General features: G+C 39.9%; 1 protein-coding gene across 1 annotated transcript in view; it reads right to left on the reverse strand.

The window, feature by feature from the left end:
• Positions 1 to 1,105: 1,105 nt before the first annotated feature.
• Positions 1,106 to 12,434, reverse strand: part of LOC124017110 (polypeptide N-acetylgalactosaminyltransferase 16-like) — a 39,589-nt gene continuing 28,260 nt past the window's right edge. The window contains exon 5 of the mRNA XM_046332500.1: positions 1,106 to 1,320. Coding sequence (XP_046188456.1) covers positions 1,177 to 1,320 — 144 coding nt within the window. The 3' untranslated portion in view covers positions 1,106 to 1,176. The remainder of the gene's footprint in view (positions 1,321 to 12,434) is intronic.

Here is a 12,434-nt window from a genome sequence, read left to right on the forward strand (position 1 = left end):
AGCAGGAGAAATCACGCCATCTTAGAGGATGGAGGTACTGTCCAGCACGGGAGGCTGCTGAGAGGAGTAAGAAGAGCCATGACAGAGCAGAAGGAATGGCTGCGAAACATCTGGAAACCATGGAAACCATGGAAACCATGGAAACCACGTGGGTGATTCCATTCCGTTCATTCCGCTCCAGTTATTACCGCAAGCTCGTTCTCCCCAATTAAAGTGCCACCAACCAATCTCCTGTGCTGTACAGGTACGACCTCTGACCTCTGATAGTGTACGGGTTTGACCTGGGCCCCGTATTCAGGTCCCCCCCCCACGTCTATGTCATCTCATTCATTCTGATCTAGGATCTGTCCATATCATCTCATTCATTATGATCTAAGAGGCTAAACTGATCCTAGATCAGCGCTCCTGCTCTTTCATACTCCGAGACTCTTAATGAATATGGGCCCAGACCTCTGATACTGTACAGGTACGACCTCTGACCTCTGATACTGTACAGGTACGACCTCTGACCTCTGATACTGAACAGGTGAGACCTCTAACAGGGTCAGTTGGTTAATCTCAGACTCCGTGGTGGGGCTCTTGTCAGTCTGACACTCAGGACAGAAACATCTGGTAAACATCAACATAGTTGTTTGTCACATTCTTCTCCTCTCCTCCTCCTCCTCCTCCTCCTCTGACCAGCCACCAGTGTTCCTCCTCCTCCTCCTCTGACCAGCCACCAGTGTTCCTCCTCCTCCTCCTCTGACCAGCCACCAGTGTTCCTCCTCCACCTCCTCTCTCCAGCCACCAGTGTTCCTCCTCCACCTCCTCTCTCCAGCCACCAGTGTTCCTCCTCCACCTCCTCTCTCCAGCCACCAGTGTTCCTCCTCCTCCCTCCTCCTCCTCCTCTCCCCAGCCACCAGTGTATCTCTTCCTCCTCCCTCCTCCTCCTCTCCCCAGCCACCAGTGTTCCTCCTCCTCCCTCCTAACCTTCTCCTCCCTCCTAACCTCCTCCTCCTCCTCTCCCCAGCCACCAGTGTATCTCTTCCTCCTCCTCCTCCTCTCCCCAGCCACCAGTGTTCCTCCTCCTCCCTCCTCCCTCCTAACCTCCTCCTCCTCCTCTCCCCAGCCACCAGTGTATCTCTTCCTCCTCCCTCCTCCTCCTCCTCCTCTCCCCATCCACCAGGGTTCAGATAATCAGGTGATGAGTTGTGGCTCCCAGACCTGACTGGCCAGCTGGGAGCGACATTGAGTGATTGTTGGAGGGCCAGCCGGAGGCTGACTGTCCAGACACAGACCACTGACCATGTGCTGCAGGGCTGGTCCCTTCGGCTTCCACTTCTACGGTAGGTGAAGCAGAAACAGAGAGGGGCAAGAGGGAGAGAGAAAGAGAGAGGGGGGATAAAGAGAGAGGGGGAAGAGGGAGAGAGAAAGAGAGAGGGGGATAAAAAGAGAGGGAAGAGGAGGGAAGAGGGAGAGAGAAAGGAGAGAGAGAGAGGGGGATAAAGAGAGAGGGGGAAGAGGGAGAGAGAAAGAGAGAGGGGGATAAAAGAGAGAGGGGGAAGGGGAGAAAGAGAGAGGGGGGAGAGGGGGAAGGAGAGAGAAAGAGAGAGGGGGATAAAGAGAGAGGGGGAAGAGGGAGAGAGAAAAGAGAGAGGGGGATAAAGAGAGAGGGGAAGAGGGAGAGAAAGAGAGAAAAGAGAGAGAGGGGGAAGAGGGAGAGAGAGAGAGGGGGATAAAGAGAGAGGGGGAAGAGGGAGAGAGAGAGGGGGAAAAAGAGAGAGGGGAAGAGGGAGAGAGAAAGAAGAGAGGGGGATAAAGAGAGAGAGGGGAAGAGAGAGAGAGGGGGAGGGAGAGATAAAGAGAGAGGGGATAAAGAGAGAGGGGGAAGAGAGAAGAGAGAGGGGGGGATAAAGAGAGAGGGGATAAGATGGAGAGAGAAAGAGAGAGGGGGAAGAGGGAGAGAGAGAGAGGGGGATAAAGAGAGAGGGGAAGAAGAGAGTTAAGGACAGGGGGATGAGAGAGGGGGAAAAGGGGGATAAAAAACGGGGAAGATAAAAGAGACATTAAAGGAGAGGGGAAGTCATTTGGAGAGAGAGGGGGATAAAGAGAGAGGGGGAAGAGGGAGAGAGAAAGAGAGAGGGGGATAAGAGAGACATAAAGAGAGAGGGGGAAGAGGGAGAGATCAGAGGGGGAACATAAGAGGGATTTGAACGTCATTTGAACAGCTTAACATAATTTGGAAACCATAACTTCATTTGAACAGCTTAACGTCATTTGAACAGCTTAACATAATTTGGAAACCATAACTTCATTTGAACAGCTTAACGTCATTTGAACAGCTTAACGTCATTTGGAAACCATAACTTCATTTGAACAGCTTAACGTCATTTGAACAGCTTAACGTCATTTGGACAGCTTAACGTCATTTGGACAGCTTAACGTCATTTGGACAGCTTAACGTCATCTGGACAGCTTAACGTCAGTTGGACAGCTTAACTTCAGTTGGACAGCTTAACGTCAGTTGGACAGCTTAACGTCATTTGGACAGCTTAACGTCAGTTGGACAGCTTAACTTCAGTTGGACAGCTTAACGTCAGTTGGACAGCTTAACGTCAGTTGGACAGCTTAACTTCAGTTGGACAGCTTAACAGTTGGACATGCAAAAAAAAAAATGTATAGTTGGACAGCTTAACATCAGTTGGACAGCTTAACGTCATTTGGACAGCTTAACGTCATTTGGACAGCTTAACGTCATTTGGACAGCTTAACTTCAGTTGGACAGCTTAACTTCAGTTGGACAGCTTAACGTCAGTTGGACAGCTTAACTTCAGTTGGACAGCTTAACTTCAGTTGGACAGCTTAACGTCAGTTGGACAGCTTAACATCAGTTGGACAGCTTAACTTCAGTTGGACAGCTTAAAGTCATTTGGAAACCATAACTTCAGTTGGACAGCTTAACGTCATTTGGAAACCATAACTTCAGTTGGACAGCTTAACTTCAGTTGGACAGCTTAACTTCAGTTGGACAGCTTAACTTCAGTTGGACAGCTTAACGTCAGTTGGAGATTGTTAGGTAGATTGATAGAAGGCCGGTTAAGCCCTAAGCGAGATTTGATGGTACCCCCCCAAACAAAAATGTTTGTTTAAAGTTTATTTAATTCAGTTATACACATTCTGTCATGGTGCAGAGAGAATATGTTGCACATTTTCTGCAGTTCTACAGTTCTTCTATAGGCTATGCAATTGCAAGAGAAAACAGAATTTGATGGCCTCTATTAAAAAGAGGAGGATCCCATCAGCTTTCTATAGCCTTACTATATTTATTTCTCAACGTTCCTAATATGAAGCACATTGCTTCTCTTTTCAACAGGAGTAAAGCCTACCTGGCTGGCATGAAAATAAACCAAGGGAAAAGCCTCGTCCATTTGCTATTTAAGTGCGTAGATGACATGTACCCCCCCCCCACACTCCCTGTTTCTAGACAGGTGCATGATAATGGCCCATTCTAAATCAAGGTGACAATATTAGCCTATCCCTTGTGAATGATGCCCAGTGATTTGATTTGATTTGAAAAAAAGTGTAAGGCAAGAAACAATGGCTTTTCTTTTGCGACTTTCTCTAATCATAGTTGCACAGCTCATGTAGCCTAGCCCATAGGCCTATATGTTTTTAATAAGGTTCGTATCACAACTAAAGTGGCCAAATAACAAATTAAGCACATTGATCAGCTTTACAAGGGGTGTACCTGAGGTGTACAGGTGTACAGGTGTACCTGAGGTGTACAGGTGTACAGGTGTACCTGAGGTGTACAGGTGTACAGGTGTACCTGAGGTGTACAGGTGAGTTTCAAGTTTGGGGAAGATAATTTTCACCATAAAAATGCACCTTTGATAATGGTGTTTTACGGTAATGGAACATTCCCGCTTATAGCCTACTAACCACGTGTGCATTGCTGCCCTTATAATGTGAAGAAATAGACTAATAGTTTATCAACATTTTAAGCTAAACGTGGTGCTCGAATATAAATTTGTGATGTTTCGCATCCCACAACTGTCCCAGACTATGTTTGGAATATTTATTTCTCACACATAATATAATAGGCTGACATTTGTACTATGTGGGATAGTAGATTGACGTAGGCTAGTGCTTTTGCTGTTCCTTAGGACTACTCATCTTGTTGGCTGACAAAGTAAATGTGGACAGTTCTTCCAATATCTTTAATATGCACCTCGGAATTGGATAAGGACACGCGCAGTTGAGTCCCCGATGTGTCCGTCTTCACTTGTAGCCTGTGAGAAAGACCCGATCACATGATGGAGAGCCATGTGAGTGAGAGGTGATTGCGTAGCACAGGGAGAAGGACACAGCGCAGTTGAGTCCCCGATGTGTCCGTCTTCACTTGTAGCCTGTGAGAAAGACCCGATCACGTGATGGAGAGCCATGTGAGTGAGAGGTGATTGCGTAGCACAGGGAGAAGGACACAGCGCAGCACTCCGGGTATAGGGGTTTCTCTTATAGAGCTCCATTTTTATGGAACGGTCTGCCTATTCATGTGAGAGATGCAAACTCGGTCTCAACCTTTAAGTCTTTACTGAAGACTCATCTCTTCAGTAAGTCCTGAGTGATTGAGTGTATTCTGGCCCAGGAATGGCAAGGTGAACGGAAAGGCTCTGGAGCAACGAACCGCCCTTGCTGTCTCTGCCTGGCCGGTTCCCCTCTTTCCACTGGGAGAGTTGGTGGTTGAAGATATCCCTCTCGTGGTGTGGGGGCTGTGCCTTGGCAAAGTGAGTGGAGTTATATCCCGCCTGTTTGGCCCTGTCCGGGGAAATCATCGGATGGAGCCACAGTGTCTCCTGACCCCTCCTGTCTCAGCCTCCAGTAATTATTCTGCAGGAGTTTATGTGTCAGGGGGCTGGGGTTAGTCTGTTATATCTGGAGTATTTCTCCTGTCTTATCCAGTGTCCTGTGTGAATTTAAGCATACTCTCTCTACTTCTCTCTTTGTCTCTTTCTTTCTCTCTCTCGGGGGACTTGAGCCCTAAGACCATGCCTCAGGACTACCTGGCATGATGACTCCTTGCTGTCCCCAGTCCACCTGGCCGTGCTGCTGCTCCAGTTTCAACTGTTCTGCCTGCGGCTATGGAACCCTGACCTGTTCACCGGACGTGCTACCTTGTCCCAGACCTGCTGTTTTTCAACTCTCTAGAGACAGCAGGAGCGGTAGAGATACTCTGAATGATCGGCTATGAAAAGCCAACTGACATTTACTCCTGAGGTGCTGATCTGTTGCACCCTCTACAACCACTGTGATTATTATTATTTGACCCTGCTGGTCATTTATGAACATTTGAACATCTTGGCCATGTTCTGTTATAATCTCCACCCGGCACAGCCAGAAGAGGACTGGCCACCCCACATAGCCTGGTTCCTCTCTAGGTTTCTTCCTAAGTTTTGGCCTTTCTAGGGAGTTTTAACTAGCCACAGTGCTTCTACACCTGCATTGCTTGCTGTTTGGGGTTTTAGGCTGGGTTTCTGTACAGCACTTTGAGACATCAGCTGATGTAAGAAGGGCTTTATAAATACATTTGATTTGATGAGTTAACTCATTTAGAAGTATCTATTTCTTTGTTAACCGCTCAACACAGAATATCCACATCCCTCAAATCGTTTGGAGAAGATGTTGTGGCAGACGGCAGGGAGAGGTGAGAGGTGAGGGGTGAGGGGTGAGAGGTGAGGGGTGGGTGAGAGGTGAGGGGTGAGAGGTGAGGGGTGAGAGGTGAGGGGTGAGAGGTGAGGGGTGAGAGGTGAGAGGTGAGAGGTGAGAGGTGAGAGGTGAGGGGTGAGAGGTGAGGGGTGAGAGGTGAGAGGTGAGAGGTGAGGGGTGAGAGGTGAGAGGTGAGAGGTGAGGGGTGAGAGGTGAGAGGTGAGAGGTGAGAGGTGAAGGGAGTGAGGATTGAAGGGCGTAATCTTGTAGCCCGCTGGCTCCACCCCTGAGCCTTATATGGACTTCCTGCCCCAACGAGGCTGTGGACCATTAAGCCATGGAGTGCTTGGGGAATACAAGAGGAAGTGGGTTGTACAAACAGGGACCGAGGAGGAAACGTGTGTTATGGAGCGTGTGAGAAGAGAGAGAGAGAGAGAATTATCTGGGTAATTACTCGTTGTGAGCTGTCTGATTACCTCCACCATTACCTCCACCATTACCTCCACTGTGTACCAAAACGGTTTGGCTGAGAACCTCCACCATTACCTCCACCATTACCTCCACTGTGTACCGAAACGGATAGGCTGAGAACCCGAGTTTTAGGAGAATGAAACGGACAACGAGAACGGATTGTGAAAGGACAACTCAGAGTTTGTTATTATGTTCTTCTGAAATAGACTACATTTTCTTCATATCATGTTTCTTTAGACCCGTCTAAAATAAAAAATGGATTTATTGTGATGGTGTAGACTATATTACATGGATTTATTGTGAAGGTGTAGACTATATTACATGGATTTATTGTGATGGTGTAGACTATATTACATGGATTTATTGTGAAGGTGTAGGTAGACTATATTACATGGATTTATTGTGATGGTGTAGGTAGACTATATTACATGGATTTATTGTGATGGTGTAGGTAGACTATATTACATGGATTTATTGTGATGGTGTAGACTATATTACATGGATTTATTGTGATGGTGTAGACTATATTACATGGATTTATTGTGATGGTGTAGGTAGACTATATTACATGGATTTATTGTGATGGTGTAGGTAGACTATATTACATGGATTTATTGTGATGGTGTAGGTAGACTATATTACATGGATTTATTGTGATGGTGTAGACTATATTACATGGATTTATTGTGATGGTGTAGACTATATTACATGGATTTATTGTGATGGTGTAGGTAGACTATATTACATGGATTTATTGTGATGGTGTAGGTAGACTATATTACATGGATTTATTGTGATGGTGTAGGTAGACTATATTACATGGATTTATTGTGATGGTGTAGACTATATTAAATGGATTTATTGTGATGGTGTAGGTAGACTATATTACATGGATTTATTGTGATGGTGTAGGTAGACTATATTACATGGATTTATTGTGATGGTGTAGGTAGACATGGATTTATTGTGATGGTGTAGGTAGACTATATTACATGGATTTATTGTGAAGGTGTAGACTATATTACATGGATTTATTGTGATGGTGTAGGTAGAATATATTACATGGATTTATTGTGAAGGTGTAGACTATATTACATGGATTTATTGTGATGGTGTAGGTAGAATATATTACATGGATTTATTGTGATGGTGTAGGTAGACTATATTACATGGATTTATTGTGATGGTGTAGACTATATTACATGGATTTATTGTGATGGTGTAGACTATATTACAAGGATTTATTGTGATGGTGTAGACTATATTACATGGATTTATTGTGATGGTGTAGGTAGACTATATTACATGTATTTATTGTGATGGTGTAGGTAGACTATATTACATGGATTTATTGTGATGGTGTAGGTAGACTATATTACATGGATTTATTGTGATGGTGTAGACTATATTACATGGATTTATTGTGATGGTGTAGACTATATTACATGGATTTATTGTGATGGTGTAGACTATATTACATGGATTTATTATGATGGTGGAGGCTATATTACATGGATTTATTGTGATGGTGTAGACTATATTACATGGATTTATTGTGATGGTGTAGACTATATTACATGGATTTATTGTGATGGTGTAGACTATATTACATGTATTTATTGTGATGGTGTAGGTAGACTATATTACATGTATTTATTGTGATGGTGTAGGTAGACTATATTACATGGATTTATTGTGATGGTGTAGGTAGACTATATTACATGGATTTATTGTGATGGTGTAGGTAGACTATATTATATGGATTTATTGTGATGGTGTAGACTATATTACATGGATTTATTGTGATGCTGTAGGTAGACTATATTACATGGATTTATTGTGATGGTGTAGGTAGACTATATTACATGGATTTATTGTGATGGTGTAGGTAGACTATATTACATGGATTTATTGTGATGGTGTAGACTATATTACATGGATTTATTGTGATGGTGTAGACTATATTACATGGATTTATCGTGATGGTGTAGACTATATTATATGGATTTATTGTGATGGTGTAGACTATATTACATGGATTTATTGTGATGGTGTAGGTAGACTATATTACATGGATTTATTGTGATGGTGTAGTCTATATTACATGGATTTATTGTGATGGTGTAGACTATATTACATGGATTTATTGTGATGGTGTAGACTATATTACATGGATTTATTGTGATGGTGTAGACTATATTACATGGGTTTATTGTGATGGTGTAGGTAGACTATATTATATGGATTTATTGTGATGGTGTAGGTAGACTATATTACATGGATTTATTGTGATGGTGTAGGCTATATTACATGGATTTATTGTGATGGTGTAGGTACACTATATTACATGGATTTATTGTGAAGGTGTAGACTATATTACATGGATTTATTGTGATGGTGTAGGTAGACTATATTACATGGATTTATTGTGATGGTGTAGACTATATTACATGGATTTATTGTGATGGTGTAGACTATATTACATGGATTTATTGTGATGGTGTAGACTATATTACATAGATTTATTGTGATGGTGTAGGTAGACTATATTTCATGGATTTATTGTGATGGTGTAGACTATATTACATGGATTTATTGTGATGGTGTAGGTAGACTATATTACATGGATTTATTGTGATGGTGTAGGCTATATTACATGGATTTATTGTGATGGTGTAGGCTATATTACATGGATTTATTGTGATGGTGTAGACTATATTACATGGATTTATTGTGATGGTGTAGGTAGACTATATTACATGGATTTATTGTGATGGTGTAGGTAGACTATATTACATGGATTTATCGTGATGGTGTAGACTATATTACATGGATTTATTGTGATGGTGTAGACTATATTACATGGATGTATTGTGATGGTGTAGGTAGACTATATTATATGGATTTATTGTGATGGTGTAGGTAGACTATATTACATGGATTTATTGTGATGGTGTAGACTATATTACATGGATTTATCGTGATGGTGTAGACTATATTATATGGATTTATTGTGATGGTGTAGACTATATTACATGGATTTATTGTGATGGTGTAGGTAGACTATATTACATGGATTTATTGTGATGGTGTAGTCTATATTACATGGATTTATTGTGATGGTGTAGACTATATTACATGGATTTATTGTGATGGTGTAGACTATATTACATGGATTTATTGTGATGGTGTAGGTAGGCTATATTACATGGATTTATTGTGATGGTGTAGGTAGACTATATTACATGGATTTATTGTGATGGTGTAGGTAGGCTATATTACATGGATTTATTGTGATGGTGTAGGTATACTATATTACATGGATTTATTGTGATGGTGTAGACTATATTACATGGATTTATTGTGATGGTGTAGACTATATTACATGGATTTATTGTGATGGTGTAGACTATATTATATGGATTTATTGTGATGGTGTAGACTATATTACATGGATTTATTGTGATGGTGTAGGTAGACTATATTACATGGATTTATTGTGATGGTGTAGTCTATATTACATGGATTTATTGTGATGGTGTAGACTATATTACATGGATTTATTGTGATGGTGTAGACTATATTACATGGATTTATTGTGATGGTGTAGGTAGGCTATATTACATGGATTTATTGTGATGGTGTAGGTAGACTATATTACATGGATTTATTGTGATGGTGTAGGTAGGCTATATTACATGGATTTATTGTGATGGTGTAGGTATACTATATTACATGGATTTATTGTGATGGTGTAGACTATATTACATGGATTTATTGTGATGGTGTAGACTATATTACATGTATTTATTGTGATGTTGTAGGTAGACTATATTACATGGATTTATTGTGATGGTGTAGACTATATTACATGGATTTATTGTGATGGTGTAGACTATATTACATGGATTTATTGTGATGGTGTAGGCTATATTACATGGATTTATTGTGATGGTGTAGGTAGACTATATTACATGGATTTATTGTGATGGTGTAGACTATATTACATGGATTTATTGTGATGGTGTAGGTAGACTACATTACATGGATTTATTGTGATGGTGTAGACTATATTACATGTATTTATTGTGATGGTGTAGGTAGACTATACTACATGGATTTATTGTGATGGTGTAGACTATATTACATGGATTTATTGTGATGGTGTAGACTATATTATATGGATTTATTGTGATGGTGTAGACTATATTATATGGATTTATTGTGATGGTGTAGACTATATTATATGGATTTATTGTGATGGTGTAGGTAGACTATATTACATGGATTTATTGTGATGGTGTAGGTAGACTATATTACATGGATTTATTGTGATGGTGTAGACTATATTACATGGATTTATTGTGATGGTGTAGGTAGACTATATCACATGGATTTATTGTGATGGTGTAGGTAGACTATATTACATGGATTTATTGTGATGGTGTAGACTATATTACATGGATTTATTGTGATGGTGTAGGTAGACTATATTACATGGATTTAATGTGATGGTGTAGGTAGACTATATTACATGGATTTATTGTGAAGGTGTAGACTATATTACATGGATTTATTGTGATGGTGTAGACTATATTACATGGATTTATTGTGATGGTGTAGACTATATTACATGGATTTATTGTGATGGTGTAGGTTGACTATATTACATGGATTTATTGTGATGGTGTAGACTATATTATATGGATTTGTTGTGATGGTGTAGGTAGACTATATTACATGGATTTATTGTGATGGTGTAGGTAGACTATATTACATGGATTTATTGTGATGGTGTAGACTATATTACATGGATTTATTGTGATGGTGTAGGTAGACTATATTACATGGATTTATTGTGATGGTGTAGGTAGACTATATTACATGGATTTATTGTGATGGTGTAGACTATATTACATGGATTTATTGTGATGGTGTAGGTAGACTATATTACATGGATTTATTGTGATGGTGTAGGTAGACTATATTACATGGATTTATTGTGATGGTGTAGGTAGACTATATTACATGGATTTATTGTGATGGTGTAGACTATATTACATGGATTTATTGTGATGGTGTAGACTATATTACATGGATTTATTGTGATGGTGTAGGTAGACTATATTACATGGATTTATTGTGATGGTGTAGGTAGACTATATTACATGGATTTATTGTGATGGTGTAGGTAGACTATATTACATGGATTTATTGTGATGGTGTAGGTAGACTATATTACATGGATTTATTGTGATGGTGTAGACTATATTACATAGATTTATTGTGATGGTGTAGACTATATTACATGGATTTATTGTGATGGTGTAGGTAGACTATATTACATGGATTTATTGTGATGGTGTAGACTATATTACATAGATTTATTGTGATGGTGTAGACTATATTACATAGATTTATTGTGATGGTGTAGACTATATTACATGGATTTATTGTGATGGTGTAGACTATATTACATGGATTTATTGTGATGTAGGTAGACTATATTACATGGATTTATTGTGATGGTGTAGGTAGACTATATTACATGGATTTATTGTGATGGTGTAGACTATATTACATGGATTTATTGTGATGGTGTAGGTAGACTATATTACATGGATTTAATGTGATGGTGTAGGTAGACTATATTACATGGATTTATTGTGATGGTGTAGGTAGACTATATTACATGGATTTATTGTGATGGTGTAGACTATATTACATGGATTTATTGTGATGGTGTAGACTATATTACATGGATTTATTGTGATGGTGTAGGTAGACTATATTACATGGATTTATTGTGATGGTGTAGGTAGACTATATTACATGGATTTATTGTGATGGTGTAGGTAGACTATATTACATGGATTTATTGTGATGGTGTAGACTATATTACATAGATTTATTGTGATGGTGTAGACTATATTACATGGATTTATTGTGATGGTGTAGGTAGACTATATTACATGGATTTATTGTGATGGTGTAGACTATATTACATAGATTTATTGTGATGGTGTAGACTATATTACATAGATTTATTGTGATGGTGTAGACTATATTACATGGATTTATTGTGATGGTGTAGACTATATTATATGGATTTATTGTGATGGTGTAGACTATATTACATAGATTTATTGTGATGGTGTAGACTATATTACATGGATTTATTGTGATGGTGTAGACTATATTATATGGATTTATTGTGATGGTGTAGGTAGACTATATTATATGGATTTATTGTGATGGTGTAGACTATATTACATGGA

The sequence above is a fragment of the Oncorhynchus gorbuscha genome, unplaced genomic scaffold (assembly GCF_021184085.1).
Source record: "Oncorhynchus gorbuscha isolate QuinsamMale2020 ecotype Even-year unplaced genomic scaffold, OgorEven_v1.0 Un_scaffold_159:::fragment_2:::debris, whole genome shotgun sequence".
Classification (NCBI taxonomy): Eukaryota; Metazoa; Chordata; class Actinopteri; order Salmoniformes; family Salmonidae; genus Oncorhynchus; species Oncorhynchus gorbuscha.